Source organism: Sander lucioperca, chromosome 13, assembly GCF_008315115.2.
Source record: "Sander lucioperca isolate FBNREF2018 chromosome 13, SLUC_FBN_1.2, whole genome shotgun sequence".
In the NCBI taxonomy this organism is placed as follows: Eukaryota; Metazoa; Chordata; class Actinopteri; order Perciformes; family Percidae; genus Sander; species Sander lucioperca.
Genome location: NC_050185.1, coordinates 10607401 through 10626551, shown reverse-complemented (window position 1 = coordinate 10626551; position 19151 = coordinate 10607401). Strand labels below are relative to the sequence as shown.

At 40.3% G+C, this 19151-nt stretch overlaps 3 protein-coding genes across 8 annotated transcripts; 1 reads left to right on the top strand and 2 right to left on the bottom strand.

Moving 5' to 3' along the window:
* Nucleotides 1-1528: 1528 nt before the first annotated feature.
* Nucleotides 1529-5428, bottom strand: rraga (Ras-related GTP binding A). 2 transcript variants are annotated; one of them, XM_031320285.2, is made up of 10 exons: nt 5214-5428; nt 4780-4891; nt 3832-3931; nt 3661-3727; nt 3321-3543; nt 2816-2911; nt 2610-2732; nt 2413-2504; nt 2195-2310; nt 1529-2103 (listed from the first exon to the last, which is right to left on the bottom strand). In XM_031320285.2, the coding sequence occupies exons 2-10, from the start codon at nt 4804-4806 to the stop codon at nt 2000-2002; spliced, it is 948 nt and encodes a 315-aa protein (XP_031176145.1). In that variant the 5' UTR covers nt 4807-4891; nt 5214-5428; the 3' UTR covers nt 1529-1999. The 2 variants fall into 2 exon arrangements, with proteins under 2 accessions (XP_031176145.1, XP_035846831.1); XM_035990938.1 differs by having other exon boundaries at nt 5307-5399.
* Nucleotides 5429-7426: 1998 nt separating this feature from the next.
* On the bottom strand, nt 7427-11089 carry LOC116064888 (chromatin modifying protein 1B). The gene is made up of 8 exons (XM_031320245.2): nt 10825-11089; nt 10056-10153; nt 9798-9944; nt 9152-9220; nt 8896-9003; nt 8763-8806; nt 8434-8506; nt 7427-8107 (listed from the first exon to the last, which is right to left on the bottom strand). Exons 1-8 carry the CDS (start codon nt 10838-10840, stop codon nt 8063-8065), a joined length of 600 nt encoding a protein of 199 aa, XP_031176105.1. The 5' UTR covers nt 10841-11089; the 3' UTR covers nt 7427-8062.
* Nucleotides 11076-19044, top strand: LOC116064886. 5 transcript variants are annotated; one of them, XM_036009022.1, is made up of 2 exons: nt 11076-11616; nt 14890-19044. In XM_036009022.1, the coding sequence occupies exon 2, from the start codon at nt 14911-14913 to the stop codon at nt 17182-17184; it is 2274 nt and encodes a 757-aa protein (XP_035864915.1). In that variant the 5' UTR covers nt 11076-11616; nt 14890-14910; the 3' UTR covers nt 17185-19044. The 5 variants fall into 5 exon arrangements, 4 of the variants coding, with proteins under 4 accessions (XP_035864915.1, XP_031176104.1, XP_035864914.1 ...); XM_031320244.2 differs by having other exon boundaries at nt 11076-11691; nt 14905-19044; XM_036009021.1 differs by having other exon boundaries at nt 11089-11569.
* The last annotated feature ends 107 nt before the right edge of the window (nt 19045-19151 follow it).

Here is a 19151-nt window from a genome sequence, read left to right as displayed (position 1 = left end):
GATTTTCCAGCCCTCTGCATTCCAGGATACAACTCAAGCACATGAGCAGTACCGATACACACAGCTGGAACAATGCCTCTGCAGCAGAGCTGGCCACAATAAAGGGCAGGAGGTAATGAGGGCATAGGTGTGGGATCAAGTACCATGGACAAATCTCCAGTTACCTGCCGTAGGCTGGGCAAACAGCATAAATGTATATGAAGTCTCTCTATTGTATCACATTAGAAAGAAATGGGTACAGCTCTTGATAGGCAGTATATGAAGAGCTCAGTCTTGGCCTAAATACAACCCTAATATGAGATTAAATATGAGATGTGAAATTCACAGTAAATGTGTGATTAGCAAATCAAAAGATATCTATACATGAGCTTTTCATTAAATATTTAATAATAAATAATAATTGTCATCAGTATTCCATGGCAATATTTCAATGCATGGGTTGACTAAACTGGAATATATCATTGAAATGTGGTCAAAATTATGCTTTTATGTAATCTAGCACCTCCAACTTTCACTTTACAACCCAATTTGTCCCAGTTTAAACCAATATGCCTAGATGTCTTTTAGCCTGCAAATCACCCAAGAGGCTTTCAGAGGCTTTAAAGTGCTCATATTGTGCCTTTTCCCCTTTGCTTTATTGCGTTATATATCTTTTTGTGCACGTTATAGGTTTACAAAGTGAAAAAACCCAAAGTCCAAAGGGACTTACCATCTTCCAGAGAAAACACTGTTCACAAACTGCTCCAAACAGCTCTGTTGTAGTCCAGCCTTGACTTCCGTGATGAACGTGCGTCACTTTGTAACACACGTTATAATGCTCGCCTAGCTGCTAGCATGGCACGGCCTCATACTCTGCAAGCTGGCAGTACTCACTGCGCATGTGTGACTCCCAACAATGATGGAACAGAAGTGAGATGTCTCACTCTGTAGCTAAAACAGAGAGCTCAACACACAGGGTGAAAAGAGGAGCTGCAGCAGTGTGCAGTACAACAAAAATATGGCGTTTTCTGAAAATTAAACCACATAAACCTATTCTGGTACAACCTCTAAATACAATTATGAACCTGAAAATGAGCATAATATGAGCACTTTAAGTGCTTATTCAAATACTAAGGATACCAACAGTCATTCTGAGTTACAAGCACTTAGCTGTTTGTTACATTGTTAAATTCACTGAAATTAACTGATTGTGTTGTGCTTGTAACATTCTGCTCCATCTGAACACTGCTGTCGACTTCATAAAAATCGCTTAACAGGTGCACTGAACTGTCGTCCCCCCCCCCCCACCCCACACACACACACACACAGTTTGCCACCATATGTCGTGTACAGACAACTGGTGCGGAGTGTCAAAAGGACACTGACACTGCTGTGAATTAAAGAAACAGGAACCCTCTCTGAGCAGGATGTGTTTTTACAGGAAGTTAATATGTACTAATTTGTATATGTTCATAACATATGTACCATAAATATGGCATTCCCCCACCCCCCCCCAAATGTTGATCAGGTGGTGAGCAGTGTCAAAATGTTGAAGCAGAAAAAACACGTCACATTTATTTTTCTGAATATAACTATATTGTTCGTACTTTAAAAGTGTAACAGCTTACAAACTGCAAATCTGCTGCTTATCATTTGGAGACAACATCCCCAGACCACTGGGATTCACTGCATGGAGTGAACAAATCTACTGTATACGACAAAGTGTGACAGCAAAGGTAGCCCCCTTCATAGTAAACACAACTATTCATTTTACTTTATTACATTGAGTTAGGGCAAATATTCCAACAGAATGTATTGCTGTTCAAGATACCTATGATCACTGTAGAAATTAGACTAAAAGAAAATATGATTTCTATAATAACTGTAAGAACTGTGATTGAATGTGAAAATATAGAGGAAACAGTGCTGCTCATACGTTTCAGAGCTGGAAGACCGCAACATGCCAGCTGCGGTCTGTGGACTGATTGGCTGAGAGTATCCACTGGAACAAATGCACTGGCTAGCGCATTCGCATGTGCAGGCTGTGCTTGGGTCCATCCACCCGCTCCAACTTCTCAAAGTGTTTCCTAGCATTACGGATATTGATGAGAGTGGCTGCAGATGCTAGAAAAAAAGAGACACCGATTTTTATTATGCTGATTTGGTTTCCTAACTGCCCATTCTTTGCGGATAAATGTTCATCCTCACTACTTACGAATGGAGGGGTCCGACATGATGACCATGACATATGTGTTGGAGGTGAAGACGTCAATGAAGGCCGCAAAGTTGGAGTTCCTCACTTCCATGCTTTGGAAAGAGGCTGCCAGTTTACTGGAATTAAAATGTGATAAAAAAAAAAAAAATCAGAAACATCACAAACATTTAGTAGGTGATGTGTGGAGTGAAGCTGATGTTTCTGCAGAGTGAACTTACCTACAGCTGAGTTTGAACTGTTTGATAATGTTACTGATCTTTTCAAACCGGTGAGCATCGCGCTGCTCTTTGCACTGATAGTGGGAGATCACCTGCATTTACAAAACACCATAAAAAAAACAAGAAAAAAACATTCATTACTAGATTCAGATTTTCTGCCCAGACACAGTCGAGACAGAGGAAGCAATTGCTCTCACCAGGAAGGTGGCTCTCTCAAACAGAAGAACTTCATCTGCCTCTATGATCTGCGCAAAATTTCTCAGGTTCGTCTCCAGCTGCTGGACGTTTGGGATGAGCTGGTACACTATGCTAGACCAGGCCTGCGAAGACATTAAAACATGTTTCTTACAGTGTCAACTTCATTACCCGACATCTGAACATACAACCAGTTAAATGTCACAACCTTATACAGGGTTTCGTCCCAGATTGATGTCCTGAAGCACGTGCAAGCCAAAGGTCTGGACAGTCTCTTCAGATCTTCTTCACGCTCCTTAAAGATCTGTAAAAACACTGAAGACAGTCAGTCACATGGAATGTAGTGAAGCAATTACAGTTTTAGTAAATGAACAACAACCATTATTATATTTAATAGGTATTCGTATTGAGCATGATTATTAATACTTTCAAAAGAAACAGTTTAAACATTTAATGTTATACAATCATTTATCTACTCTTTTTTTGTTAGAGGTACATTTTCGTCCCTGGTATCACGAGTGAAATTCAGTTGAAATTCTTTAATAAAGTTCTACCACTAAGAGCACCAATTGTGCAAAAAAAAAAAAAAAAAAAAAAAGACATCAGCACCAGTGCTTCTGGTGACACTGTTAACATGGCTGTCAAACTGTCTGCATGTTATTGTGCACAACACGTGCATATATTAATAATGAAATTAAAATAGTTAAGCTTACCAAATCTCTCTGATCTTCCTGCACCAGATCCATTTTGTGAACGAGGCAGAACACTTTAGCGTCGGGGGAGTTCTGCAGGATGGCCTCCAGACAAGACTGGTAGTAGTGCATGTCTTTCTCCAGCTCACGGCTCTCAACATCAAATACATAAATAAGCACCTCTACATTTCTGAAAATGTTGTCCCTCTGGCTGGTGAAGTAGTTCTCCATAAACGTGTCCTGTCTGTGGGGTGATGGGAGCACAGAGCACCGTTTCACAGAGGGTTTCAGATTAGTGGAAAGACTTTAAAATTGTCAAAGCTGGTCAAAAGATGGCAAATAATGAACAAGTGTGCTTTACCCTCCACAGTCCCACAGGTTTAGAACCAGATTGCCAAGAAACCGTACATGGGAGTGCTCTACGTCAACTACATTAAACAAAGGACGAAACGATTGTTTTATAGATGAAATTAGAGAAACACCCAGCATCAAACATTTATCATTTAGCATCTTTCTTTTAAAGTATTCTTACTTGTAGCTCCAAGGCGGCGTGTGTCTCGAGCTATGTAATTGGCAAAGATGATTGATCTCATACTGGTCTTCCCAGACCCACTTTTCCCCATCAGTAACACCTGAGAGCAGGAATACAACAGATTAGACCATTAGTGAAGTTAAATCCTTGCATTCACTCAAAGTATCAAAAGCAAAAGTACTCATTATGCAGCAGAATGACCCCTGCTGGTGTTATTATATATTATGTGATTATTAGCGCATATAACATTTTAATATTGTAGGTAGCCGAGAGAGTTGATTTGAATTGCTTTATATTCTGTTGGGTAGTTAAATCCGTAACAATGCAGCATATTGCATATATGGTTTGTACATAACATCTTAGAAGTCTAAGAATTGTTTGACACCAAAAAGCCTGTAAATTAAATGATTTTTTTTAATACATTGTTTATTAATTTCTTGATATTTTCTGTAAATCTTATCTGCCTACATAATGGTCTGAAACGGTGCTTCATAGAATCTTCCAAACACAGAAATACTAAAATCCCTTCATTTTATCTTAATTCAATGTGGTCGATTAGCCAAAAATATCTGTCACATAAAGCTACTGACATTAGAGAATTTAAGAATCGGCCTTCAAAAGACCACCATGTCTATACGTCAGTGATTGTTAAACGTAAACTTCTCCTCGGGTTGTTGGAATCACCAGTCATTTAGAGAATAAAGGAAGGGATCATTTGTGCTGGACTTGCCGAATAGAAGAGGGAAGTCCTGGGTTTTCATTATCATGGCAGGTAGGTCTAACGTTACATCTTCCATGATAATTTTAAGAAATTGGAAAACAGCTAAAGCTCCAAATTAAACAGACTGGGTAGATGCATGACATGCAATTAGTACTCAAGTAAAGTACAACCACCTGAATATAAAGTAAGTTACCACTACTTGTGATGCGACAAAGTCAATGCTTCACCTTTTTCTTCATTGCTGTGCTTGACATCCCCCTCAGCAGACACGATGTAGAGTATTTCTCTGAGCTGCAAGTCAGGTGACTTTATTCAGTGTATGCAGCAGCTCTCCGTCAGCTGCAGAACAAACACAAATATATTTCACCTAGCTGTCACTAGGCTCTCCTGAAGCAGAACAAATGTACTACAGAAGACACGTTTAAACGCTTAAATGACAAGGCAAACATGTGTCGCCAGCCACGAGCTTCCTAGACACAGAACAGAATAATATATAAACAGTTCCCTAACTTTATTAAAACTCTGTTCACTGTTCCGAATAAACCCCTAAGCTAATGCTAAGTTAGCTAGCACGACAAACAGTGAAGTAGCTAGCTTAGACGAGCTAAACGGCTAACGTTAGCTAGCCAAGTTAAAACTCAGTACTGTATTGTCTACTTACAGCGACAAGGTAGAACGGTTACTCAAATTCAAGCAATTTTCGCCTATAGTTTGTATTTGTTTTTAAGAATACAGTTCTATAACGTTACATTACTGGTAGAAGCAGCAGTGAAGTCAAGATCAGCTGCTTCCTGTTTACGCCAAAGTCACATGAGAAGACGAAGGGGGTTTTCTCGCCAACAGATTTTACTCCGTTCTTAGGTCGTGTTCAGGGCACACACAGATTCATGTCGAAAATAGTTTTAGTATGTACTACTAGTACATTTAAATTTAAATGTAAAGTATACTGCATTTGTTACTACTAACAGTATGGCATTTATTTACAAGAACCTATTGGAGGTATTTGAAAAGGTTGCGTTCACCATCCTTGTAAAACTGAAAAATATGAACTTTACCCACTTGATTCTTTGTGTCATTTTGCGTTCATAGGCACTTAAAGTTATTTTCAGAAATAAAAAGAACAAATTAATAATTATATGAACAATTAAATAGTTAAGTTAAATTTCTCTTCCTGTAGATGATCAAGTAGCCTACAAATAATTAATAACATTTTGTGTCTCCAACAAAGTAATTACAGTAAGTCTTATGATGTGAAATTTAATTAATAGCCTTTGGTAAAGCAGCGTGTATGAATAGGTAAAAATCTGACTTTTCCTGCATGCATCATAATTAAAATCATAGATCACGTGAGAGGCGAAATGATGGTGCCCTTTCTTGGGGATGCTAGCTGCTGGGGCTTAAAGCTTTCTTTTTCACCTTATGTTTAATGACTTGCTAGCAAAGCTGCTTTCTTCAGTTCAATGAACCATCGTGTGCAATAATCCATAATGTGCAATAAATACGTTTCTTCGTTCAAAGTTCAAGATAATGTTGTGTTGCAGTTTCTCGCAGTGGGCACTAGAGGGCAGTTAACGTCATTGATTATGGAGGGGTTGGGTTTAAGCCATGGCTGTATAATAATAATAATGTTAAAGCACCCCCACTATGAATGTCGTTATTGGACTCAAAGATAGCCCCTACTCACTTGAATGGAATGTGCATAAGCCACGGCTGTATAAGGTATACAAAAAAAAGTTCTTTTAGCTTCTGGGTTTGCTTCCGAGTTGTGCGGCCTACTGCTCACGCACATTAGTAACATTGACCCCGTCCATACCCAGCTTTCTCAGTACATCCATGAGTTACAGCTTTTGTAACTCAAACGCAATCTTTTATTCAGCATTTCTTTCACTTTGCATTTATTTTAACAGACAGTGTAAATGCACTGTTATGCATGTGTCTGGGAGTTAGGCACAGTGTGGCAGTGGCTTTATCTAAGGAGCAAAGTGTGCTGTGTGACCAATAGTCTGTCAAAGGTAAGAAAGACCAGTGAAATAAATATTGCTGATATGTTTTCACCTACTTTATCTGTACAGTTTACTTGGGCTATCCTTAACTAAATAACTTCTTCACATGCATTAAATACGATGACCACGGTAAATTTGATATCTCTCTTACTGAACATGACTCAGCTGAAGACAGTATAATGTGTTTTTCTTACGCAGAACTGTTTTAGAGAAGTCAGAACTAATCCATCACTGTGGATTAGTTCTGACTTCAGCTGCATGCAGTGAAGCACACAATTTAAAAAATGTTTTTTAAGGACTTCCTCTTGAAGGGAACTATGATTACCAAGTGGGACATAGTGGCAACAAACAGAGGGCAAAGACAGAGAGCAGCTAATTTGGACCACTCGTCTCCTTTGGGTTGATGGGCAAATGAGAGAATTTGCTGCCAGAAATAATACACTAAAGCAAGGAGAGCTCCTTAAGGCACACATGAAAGACCAATTGTCATCTTTTATATGATTATATTACATTATATAAGGGTCCTTTGTATTTCTGACAAAACATCTTATGAATGCTTAGTACTCGATGCACTTTTAGTCTGAGACGTTTTTTCTTTTGGTTCTCTGAGGATATGCATTAGCTAAATTGCATATATTTTCTACAAATATCGGCACCTACATTTTGTTGATAAATGAGACCCTTTGTCTCTTGTTCACCCCGACAGCTGGAAGCGCCAATAATAAAAACACACTGCCATTTCTACCAAGGATATAAATTGTGACTTTGTTTTGCATTTCATTTTCAAAATGGACATTTTACTATAGATGAAATAGAAATTGATATGGAATGACTAAAAATGATTAAAACTTTTTTTTTTAAAGCAAAGAGATAAAAGTATTATAAAACTTTATTGTTTACTGTACGTAATCTCCACACTTTTACCCCTTACCAAATGATCAGTGAAAATACTGAAGATGACCAGACAAACACAGAGGTTAATCATCCAGTATCTTCTTAAAATATTCCTCAGAAGTCAAATGCAACAAATTTAAACAAAGTCATTTCAAAAGTAAGCGTGAATGTCTTTCACACTCCGAAATGAAGAAGAGAAAACACATATATGTTAACCCGTCCAAAACATCCTTGGCCTATAAATACAGGGTAATAACTGCCACGCTCAATATTTAAAAAAAAAAAAAAAAAGAAAAATGAATAAAGTTCTTAAGTATGCATATTAAACGATAAGGTTACATTAGATCTTCCTCATGGGTAAATATGTATATTCAAGAAATATATACATTTTCCATAACTAGCGTCTCTGTAAGTTTACAGATCCAAAGGTTATTATTAACACACAACCAACAAGGGACCTTATCCCCAAGAAGATGATACAGTAGCTCCTCGACAGAGAACCAGGAGATGTAAAGAGAAGAAAAGACATGTAAATGAAAAAGGTGTTTGGGAGTAATATTCAGGTAGTGTTCTGGGGCTCTGCATGATGGGACCAGTCCACTGCAGTTGTCCCTCACATTTGATCTCGAAGTTTGGCGAGCCTATTAGACAGTTCATCCTTTGGACAAGAGAGAGCAAACACAGGCATTAGTGAGGGAAGATGAGAGAAGAATCAGGGTTATTTGGACTATCCTCTATGAAAGTCTTGGTTTGACAAATACACGGTATCATTAGCAGAGATGTGGGCACTAATGTGACGCCGCCTTAAATGTTTAAATTCAACAACAAACATTTCCTGTGTCTTTGTCACTCAATCTATGTGATAAACCCTTCATTTACATTGCTATAAGCAATCAGGTTTATTGTAACTTTTAAATGGACATTTCAGTTTATCTGTGCCAAATAAGAAACGATTTTAACACCAAGTGTGCAAATGTACTGTACCTGTTCTGCAGAGGCCACGCTGGTACCCACTGATCCTGTGGTTCCCTGAGGGAGCTCCATGTTCAGGTCCAACCTAAACATGATGCACACACCGACATTCAAACCTTATTTCTAGATTACCAACACAACGTCTTTGCTCACATTATACTAAATAATACGGTCTAAAATATTCATCGTAATCAAAATGTTAATACCTATCAAATTCTTTGAAATAACCACAATGTACGCTTCAGCCTAGGCCTGTACTCTAAGAATGCACACCACAGACCTGTATATGTGATTTAACACAATTTCACAAAGAAATGTTGAGACAAGGAATGAAAGGTTACCCTGCTTCATCAGCCAGTTGATGCATCAATGATTCCACTTGATTCTGAAAACACACATTACATTTACGGTGAATGTGTTTGTCTTTAAAAAACACAACAAGAAAGAATATAAGTGTCCAGCAAAGAAATGTACCTGCGGTGTTGTGAGTGTTGTTGTGCTGCTCATGGTGTCCTCCATATGGGCTGTCTGAACATCCAGAGTTTCAAACTGGTGCTCAAATTTGTCCATGAGACCTGAAATCTAAAAATAAAAAAAAACATGAAGTGTTTGAGACATTGTTTTATAACTCAGATGAGTTTGCTATCAACTTCTGTTATGGCAGTTACATTATTTTTGCTAAAAAGAAAATTGGAAGACAATTTGATTTCATGTTTAAATGACACTCTACCTTTTCCAGATTCATACTCTTCAGAGTGGCATCCATGCCTTTCACCACTCCAGCCATAGATTTTGTGACCTGTGAAATAAAAACACCATCACTAAAATGACAACAAACAAGCTTTCTTAAGCCTGAATTGGCAATCTTCTGTAACTGGAACTGATTTCCAAGGCCTATAACAGTATACAGTAGTCTCGCATTGCCAGACCCTCCTCCACACAGCATTCCAGGATGGGAGAAAAACGTGCTTTGGTTTATTGGCAGTTCTTTAAAACCAATCACAATCGTCTTGGGCGGTGCTAAGCCCCGGACACAATGACGGTGCCTCTGCAAAATAGCCTCGCGAAGGAACTTGTTTTGGTGGAACATGTGCTCGTTCAAAGGTTGTTTTAGTCGTGCACCAGAAAACTCAGATTGGACAGATAGTCTAGCTAGCTGTCTGGATTTACCCTGCAGAGATCTGAGGAGCAGTTAACCATAGTCCTCATAAATCCACCAGAGTTTAAAATTACAACACAAAGAAAGCAGAAGGAGACGGACATCCGGCTAAAAATAAGGGACATCAGGTGGAATTTCCGGTGGCACCTGAAAAATCCCGGAAGTGGGACGTAGTTGATATATAGACTAATATGCAGAGACCCATTATTCAATGTACCTGGTTCATTGTAACTGCAGTTTGGACCCTCGCTGCCACTGCATCTATCCGAGCACTCATCCTCAGGAAGTTCACAGACTGGTTCTTCTGTCTTATGGCGTTCTCTGCATGGATCCTCGCCACTTCCATATTCCCCTTCTGGATGGCCTAGAGACGACACAAAATATGGTGGTTCAGTAAAATCTTCTGAAGCCAACACCAGCCGGCGGGCTATCATAATGTGCTATCTTGATGACCAGCTTCAGAAGTGCAACTTACTTTCTTAACTTTAGTCTTCTCTGCTTTTTCCTCTTTGTCACATTTCTTGGAATTTCTTTGGAGTTCTTTGGCAGCAAACTTTAAATTGAAGAGCTGTTCTGTAATACGAGGTTAAAGAACACAAAAACAACAAGCAACTCTGTTTTGTGTCAGTGTTGCAAGAGGAAATAGCAGTGGGAGGTCTTGACATATATGTATAATGTCTCTAAATCCCTGTTCCCATTTGTTATGTAATTAATTCAACTCAGATCCTGTTAATAATTGTTGGAAATGCATTTAATCAAGACTATACTAGGTGTTGTCACTTTCTGGAAAAATGGATCGGCAGTTGCCTGTTTGCTCGATTAGTAATCCAACCGTTGCTCTATGTTCCTATTTTCTTCCCATAGGTTTAACGTTTCTGACATTTAATCTAGTATTTAAAATTAACACATTTATCACAGCTGTATTTTAGACGTAAACGTAACGTTATGTCCGTACGGAGCTAACGTTATATACTCTAGTAACGTTACATTTTAAATGCAGGTTTCATTAGCAATGACGCTTCCAAGGCCTTCTGTCCTATTTTACGACGGCTGGAATTGACTATGACGTGTTCAGGTAATATAATAAGGCAGAAATTGTGCCTCAGTTGAATATCTGACCTACTTAACAATTGTTGAGCTGTCTGTCACACATATAACATTAAATCTCGCCATGTTGTTATTTTCGGTCTTAACGTTACACCACAGTGTTACGTCCTTTTCTCGTCGCTGTTTTAAAAGGATACTTTCCATATTCGGCATCTTGAGGCGACTCTTAGCGAATCCAACAATAACAATATCAAATCCTTACGGACAGTCCCAAAAGAGTAGTTCAATAAAGCAAAACTTGTCAGTGAAACTTCAGCCTTTCGGGTTTCGGTCGCCTTCTTCTGCACTTCCTGATGTCTTACCAAAATATGAATGACGTCAGCATCACGTGGTGGCGGTATTCCATTCGACGTCACGAGGGAGGTGTCCCCCCCCCTCCTCACACACAAAAAAACGAATGAAAAAGAAAAAAACTAGCCGTTATTGACATTAAAGCAATAGCTAGCTATACTTTTAATGTTTGAATCCGGGTTTCCGCGCCTGTGTTGTTAAGCGTGTGAATACGGTCAGATAAAAGTGGATGTGGTGTTGTACCGATGGAGTAGTGGGCGGTGAAAGCGGTTGATTGATGATTAGATTCACGGTGTGGATCACGGCGGGGAGAGAGGATGACTCACCCCGTCTGATGTGATGTTCACCCCGCAACAGCTCGGCCAGTGCGGTGGCACGCCGGTAGTTAAACCTGACACAACGGTGTGCTCCTCCAATAAAAGTCAAACTTTATCGAACTGTTCAGATTCGTTTGGGTGACCCTAAGATACCTTGTTTGTTTCAAACTTGAGTGGTTGTCACTTCCTAGTTAGATAGAGAGACCGAGCGTCGTGATTTCCCGTAATATCGTGACGCCTGATTGCCATGGAAACAGTGCTCCTGCGCTGAGAGGAAACTGTCCGTGTTAACTTCAGCATCAACATCTCCAGCGGGGTCGGGTGTTTGTTTTTGTGTTGCTTTTCTTGTGTTGCTACTCTGGCTTTACTTTCCATTTTAAATTGGCCACACTACAGGTGAGTTTTTGAAATGCGGCTGTTGTCCTTTTATTGTCTCATTGGTAAAACGCAGTTAACGTTACTGGTATATATTCCTCCAGTAGCCTACATTGCCCCTAAATATTAGCCTGTTCATTTGCAGACTGGCTGTCAACTTGTGACCTGCATCTATGTCTTGTAACGAGTATTTAAATGCCCCATAACATACTATAGGCTACTTATAAAGATGCTGAGATCATTTTGAACTAGCTAGCTAAGTGGTGATTTATTGATACATGTGCAACATTATGAGTTTAAACATCAAAGAACAAAAGTGACCTGTGCAAAATGTTGTTGGTCATAGGAGTATTTTAAAAAAAAAAAATGTCCACCAATAGGCTATGTATGCCTCCAGATCACGACAATTTATAGGCTGAATAATATAGTCTCTTATATGCTATAATCCATTTACTAGGTTTATTAGGCTTACTGATTAAATATTTTATGAATTTCACAACCCAAAACACCACCTTAAATGTTGCATTTTGTGTCGTTTTTTGCGTACAGGAGAATAATCCATGGGGAGCCACTGAGTGATGTTTCATTCAGGGGCTGTATGACTCATATAGCCTAGTCTTATCTATAAAGAAGCCAAGTGGCAGAGGAGCAGTCCTGCTGCAGGACCTAGCTGATGTAACCCCTGAGATTCACTAGAGGCTGCTGTGGGCCATGCTTCCCTGTGCCCCGAGTTACTGCCACTGACGGCTTTTACACTGATGACCGCCAAATACTAACCAAGGCTGAGGATGCAGTGGGCTTTTCGCACACTGTGCAACAGATGATGAAGTGCTGTTTACAGCACATCAAATGACCAAGACAGCTTGAAAACTAAATAAAATCAACATGTTTACCAAGTTTTTCACTGATATAAAACACGTTTTGAAAGTATTTACATTAAGCTCTGGCTATGAATTTAATTTATTAAGCACAACAGTTATGCTATTCTCTGTCTTTATCCAAAGTATATCTAAAAAATGCAAAAAACAATAATATCAGAATAATTACTAAAAACAACAACATAAGAACAACCTGGTATCAATTTCTGATTAAGTAATGACATTTAAAGAGCATTTTTTTAAGTGTAATATAACAATGTTAATAGAAACCATCTGAGATATTTTACACAGAGTAAGTATAATAATAATAATAATAATAATAATAATAATAATTTTAGGTGAAATTTAAAGCACCATAATCTGATGACCTGAAATTTGGTGCATCTTCAAATTTTCTGTCAGGCTTTAGGAAATTGTACTAATTCACCTAATTCAAACAATACATTTCATATACAACTGGCTTGATTTTGACTAGTCTCGCTTTGCCAGATTTTGACTTAATTTGGAAAGAAAATGTATCTGCTAGAATTATTTTTGGTAAAGCAGCGGAAAAATAAATAAAAAATTACAAAACCAGTGGCAAAAATGTAATAAGCTAAATTTCCTATCAGAAAAAAATCTAACAAGAAATGTTGAACTTTAACCTCCTTCTCCTTTTTAGAAATTTAAAAAGAAAACCTGAAAGTGGAAAATTAAAAGTTATTTATAACAAGTTCAGTATCTTTTATTGTATGTATTATAATGGATGGAAAACACCCTGATGATCCTTAACTGATCCCTTAACCCTAATGTTGTCATAAAGGTGTATATGTATGAAGGTCCTTTACTAGCAATAGGCTAAAAATTTGCCTCAGTAATGGAGTCAGCGTTCATTACTGATGACGTGATCTTTTCCCTCCTACAAATACAATGTTGTCACATTATTCAAATGGCAGACAGGGGAGTCACCTGTAACCAGCGGACAGGCACATGATCATGGAGGCATTTCAACATGTCAACAATGTTGACCTAGTGAGACCAACAAGTAAAATCGCGTGAGAAACAGCTGATGACGCTGATAACAGGAATGTATTTGATCACTGTCAGAAAAAAAATCCCTTTCAAAACTCTCAACCAGTCACATCTTACAAATGTTTTCTCTGGATTAGATTGGTTGAAGCCAATATCTGTTATCATGACAACATGTTGTAGATTTTTATTTGTCAAGATCTGAAGAGAAATAAATGTGAGAGCACATATTTTATTTGCATGTCACAGATAAACCTGTTGCTTGTTGAATTACCTTGTGCAAGTGCACAGAGAAGTTCAACATGGGAAAGTTCAATTAGTTACAGTGCAGCACTCAGCATTCAGTTGACTTTGCCACGTTACGATGCGGTTGTTGCTGCCGTTTATGCTAAACGTTGTAGAAAATCATAGCAGTGACTGTATTTAAAATCTAGCTGATAAACAATGTCGCATAGCTTAGCACATACTGCAATCAGAGAGGAATGAGGGTGAAAACATCTCTGATAAAAGCCCTCAGCACAGTTATTATATTTGTTTGACTGACTGCATTTGTGCATTTAAAACTTTCAGGAGCAGAGAAAAACAAAAGAGCATATGGGAGATCTGTGAAGGCCAAGACTTTGAAGTTGACAAATGAGTGTAAAATATTCTGAAGGATAAGGATGTAGACAAGGACCTGGGATGATACAGACAACGGGTGCATATTAACATTTGTATATGGCATATAGCACAGAAGACAAAAGGGCAAGGCTAGTGGATTATGTTATTCTAAAGGCTGTTTCATGCTTCTGCGTCGAATCGACGGCATACTCCCGCAGACCCTACGCCGTAGCCTGACGTGCACCTCTCGAAAAATCTAACTACACGTCGCAGCGATGCACTTCACTCGGCCGTGGCTTGGTAGCGTTGCATTTCCCCCGACTCATTTCCTGGTTCTCTTTCTCCATAAACAACATGAAATCAAGGAGAGGGTTAACTTTTCCTGCTAAAGATTTCCCACCGTGGTCAGAAAACACATGGGAGACACTTTGATTCTCTCACTATGACTCTAGAGTCGGTACTCGCTCCGAAGCTAATCGCCGTCACTCTCTCTCACTTCTCCCTCGCTCTAACACTCCCCCCACACACACACATGCCGGCTTACATAGGCTACGTCAGGCCACTTACATAGGCTACAGCGAAAGCTCTGCATGGAGCCTCCGCAGAACCATAAAATGGCCTTTAGAAAAAACTTCTTTTAGATGAAAAAACACATTTTTTACTCCGTTGTACTGCTTCAATCTTTCATTGGCCATTATTTCTCACATGAGCCACAATGTTATACATTTGTCAGACCTCTAGTTCACAGGTGAGGATGATGGAGCTTCAAACGGAGAAGAGGTTCCACAACTTGACCCTCGAGCAAATCCAGGCTCTGGACAAGGTCTTGACTGAGGTGATCCCCATCCACGGGCGAGGAAATTTCCCCACGCTGCAGGTGAGAGCTAAAGACATAATTCGTGTGGTGAAGGATCGGCTGGTCGAAAGAGACATCCAGGTGAAAGATATACGGCTGAATGGCGCGACTGCCAGCCACGTCCTGGTGAGGGATAACTGCCTGGGCTACAGAGACTTAGACATCATTTTTGGAGTGGAGCTGCCCAGGCAGGAGGACCTCCAGGTGATAAAGGAGGTGGTGCTGGGCAGCCTACGAGACCTCCTTCCTTGTGGAGTTAACAGACGGAAGATCACCTGCCTGACAATGAAGGAGGCCTACGTGCAAAAGATGGTGAAAGTTTTCAATGAGCACGACAGATGGAGCCTTATCTCGCTTTCTAACAACAGAGCTAAAACCGTGGGGCTCAGATTTGTCAGCTCCCTTCGAAGGCAGTTTGAGTTCAGTGTGGACTCCTTCCAGATAATATTAGACCGTATGCTGGAGTATTATTGGGAGACTGAAAGGAAACAAGGAGGAAAGCTGGCACTGAATGCTGGGAATTTGTCTAAAAGAGACAATGAGGATGAAAACAAAGAGCAAAATAAATCAAGCATTCCTCGGGATGTTGAAGCGGATATTGAAAAGGACTCCAGCGGAGAAAGTCCATGCCAGGATGAAGCTGTTTCTGTGCTTGAGACGGAGCTTCCACTTGCAAAGGTTGAGCATGCGGATGGAAAGCACGAAGCACAGGAGGTGTTAAAACCTGAGAGCATTAACTTACAGCAGGTGGGAGTGGATGGCATAGGGGATGTTCATTCAGGGGAGGACATTGTGTTTGAGATGTGTGAAAAAAATGGAGAAGAAAAAGGACAGTTTCACAGTGATTATCCTCTAGTTTCATCCCCTAAAGCTTTATTAACAGATGTCAGGGATCCACTGATGACACATGCATGTTTAAAGCCACAGAGTAATGAAGAGCTGTCTGAGTCACAAGCCTTCCAACCAGCAGACAAGTCAGCTCAACAGGAAAAAGTCCATTGTGCAGAAATTCCTCAGTTCAAAGTTGACTCTGTAATCTGCAGGACTGAGAATACCTCAAGCCCACAAGATTCACATCTTGAATTTTCCTTTCCTCCTCCAGCTAAGAAAACATGCAGCACATCACAGGACATTGTACCTGATTATTGCCCTTCACCAAAATTACAAAGGAAAATGTCAAGAAAGATGATCAGTATGCCGGAAAAATGGTCTTTACTGACTGATTTGTCAGATCTTACAACACAGCTGTTCCCACCCATAGAAATACCCAAACCACTTCAGCCAAAGCCTCCTTTACTGGACAGCGATCAAGTTCATGGCTCAAATGTTCCAGCCTCCAAGCCAGAGACCTTAGACGCCCTTACAGCTCCCACGTGCAGTCCAGACAGTACACTTCAGGATGGGACTGGCTCCAATGAAACTGTGGAACAAACTGTTAAGCCAAAACACTCGAAGAAGCCTCCTGATTCAGAGACTCAAAGCCACACACGTGCAGCACATGTACAGCCTCAGATCAATGAGCAAACACCCGAGCTGGCCGACACTGTCCCAAACAGGTGCGGGGCCAGCTCATGGGCCGGGGCAGCAGGGGAGCCCACAATCACTGTTGAAGCAGAGTGCATGTACGGAGACTTTGAACTGGCGATGGACCAACTCCGCCACCGCCTCATCGCCACCCACAACCCAGAGGAGATCCGAGGAGGGGGCCTGCTAAAATACAGCGACCTGCTGGTGAGGAACTTCCGACCAGCCAGTGAGACAGAGATCAAGTCCTTGGAGCGCTACATGTGCTCCCGCTTCTTCATCGACTTTCCTGACGTGAGCGAGCAGCAGCGTAAGATCGAGGCCTACTTGCAGTGCCATTTCATTGGCAACGAGGAGACGAGCAAGTACGACTACCTGATGACCCTGCGGCGTGTGATAGATGAGAGCACGGTGTGTTTGATGGGACACGAGAGGAGACAGACGCTCAACATGATCACAGTCCTGGCTCTGAGGGTGCTGGGCGAGCAGAACGCCATCCCCAACACGGCCAACGTCACCTGTTTCTATCAGCCGGCTCCATACATGACAGAGCCGATTTACAGCAGCTACTTCATCACCCAGGCCCAGCCCCCGCTTGTCTACCACCCCTACCCGCTGCATGTCCACATGCAGACTGGCCTGGTGTAGCTACAGTGACATGCCCACAGGGAGGCATGTAGGCTGCTTTCAGCATGGTGCTCTGCAAGCAGAGGCACAAATGGAAGTTTTGACAACAACAGGCAACCATGGGCGCAGTGTTGTTTGATGCTTTGAAACCCCTCCTGCTTATGACACGAACGATCATGAAAGGTCAGAACTGAAAGGGGTCCGGAGGCAAAGCATGTCACCCTTTCAAGATGAACACTTTTGAAAAGGAAAGAAACGCTAAGAGCTTACTTTTCAGATAGCTCGTAGAGAGGATTTAATTGACGTAGAGGGACTGTGTTTACGGCTGTTTCAGCTCAGCTTTGGCAGGGCTCTATACCGGTCACCATCCCGTGTCGAGGAGAATTTAGTAAAGTGACAATTCTCCAACATATAAAAAACATACTACCTGTTGGCAGCATAAATCTTGATTTGGTTAAAGTTTGAATAATGATAATTCCTTACCGTTTCTGAGGGGTTAAAAACCCCATATATCTGTTTTGTGAATCATCAGTCTCTGTGGAGTACATTTCAGTATGTGACTAATAGGCTACCTGTATTCCCTGTATAGACATAGGACACCGTTTAGTGAGGGCATACATTAGACTAAATTTGCTGTGGTATTTTCATGATATTGTAAGTTTTATATTTGTGAATGTAACCCCCCCTCCCCCATGTCAAAGGTGGAAACAAGAGATCGTGGTTCGGTTCCATTAGGGTCTGTACGAAAATGATTGGGGTAGTGAGGGGGGCTGATCCTCATCTTGCCCTCCCGAGAGTTGTTAAGAAATTGTGATTCTATAAATTCTGACCAGAAATACAGAAATCACTGAAAAACTGTTTAAACTTGGGCAGAAAAATATGTTTTCTTGTTGGAACCCCTCTCTCATAATTAAGTAAAATGTTTTGGGAGCCTTACATGTTTTCTTTGAATATTAAAAGCTTATTTATGCAACTACACTGCAAAGAAAAGCTAAAAGATATACATTTTGGATGAGACAAAAGACCCTCCCCTGCTCTCCCTAAAGCATCAGACTGGTGACACTGGTGTTAGTAAGTGTTCAGTTGTGCTTTTGCATTGTAATATTTTTGCTATTAGTGCTAGAAGTATTAAACCAGTAGTTGTGGCCATATCTCTGAATCTGTATTCACCCTGCATTTTATCAAACCAATTCTCCTATCCCATGTCAGAGAAACATGACAAGGCTTTACCTCATGGTGATATTATGAAGAAAGCCTTGGCTGTCCTGTTTTTTCTGCTGAAAATGGAAAGAGCATGTTTAATTCTGTTTCCCCCACATTTCCAACAGGTTGAATAGACTTCCAGTGTGTAAAACATGGTGACACTTGTTTGTTGTAATGGACGTAGTGAATGTTCTGTCAGGGTTTCGCCTGCCATTGTGAGCAAAAAATGTTCCTGCACATTTCAATTATTCAAGCAGTCTGCGATGCAGCCAGCAGTTATTGCACTCTGTCTCTGTGTTTGTTCATTGTGTATGCAGCTACAGTACATGTTCTCAGTATTAAAAAAACAAAACAACTTAAGCACAGGCGAGGATATGTGGGCCGTTCACACTAAGTCTGAGACTGAAGCACAATGTAAATGCACATAGCTGTTGTTGAGTAATGAAAGTGTTCCTGACATGCTCGTGAATCTCCAACTAAATATTGAAGACGTCTGAAATACTGTGTGCCGTAGTGCCCTATGTAGCTTTGAAGTGATGTATCTATCTCGAGAGTTTTGGTAGTATGTTGTGTATTGTTATGGAACTGTTTCACCAGTAGTGAAATTAAAATATTCCTGTTATGATATCTAGTTGCTTAGATTGTTGTGTTATTGTGCTAATAAATATAACACAACCACTCTTGGTTTGGAGTCTTCCATTGGTGGTCTGAGTTACACTGTCACAGTTTTATTTTCAATAAGATGTATGTATGTTTCTTGGTGCCAAGGGAACATTATTGGCATG

What these genes read in the sequence shown, in the direction of transcription:
- rraga (XM_031320285.2), bottom strand. Translation starts at nt 4,806, where the DNA reads ATGTCAAGCACAGCAATGAAGAAAAAG. An exon ending in ACGCCGCCTTGGAGCTACAA is followed by an intron (nt 3,728 to 3,831) that starts GTAAGAATACTT and finishes TGTTTAATGTAG; the next exon opens with TTGACGTAGAGCACTCCCAT. An exon ending in TTGAGAGAGCCACCTTCCTG is followed by an intron (nt 2,505 to 2,609) that starts GTGAGAGCAATT and finishes TTGTAAATGCAG; the next exon opens with GTGATCTCCCACTATCAGTG.
- LOC116064888 (XM_031320245.2), bottom strand. An exon ending in CAACACTCACAACACCGCAG is followed by an intron (nt 8,807 to 8,895) that starts GTACATTTCTTT and finishes GTGTGTTTTCAG; the next exon opens with AATCAAGTGGAATCATTGAT. An exon ending in GCGTGGCCTCTGCAGAACAG is followed by an intron (nt 8,108 to 8,433) that starts GTACAGTACATT and finishes TCTTGTCCAAAG; the next exon opens with GATGAACTGTCTAATAGGCT.
- LOC116064886 (XM_036009022.1), top strand. Translation starts at nt 14,911, where the DNA reads ATGATGGAGCTTCAAACGGAGAAGAGGTTCCACAACTTGACCCTCGAG.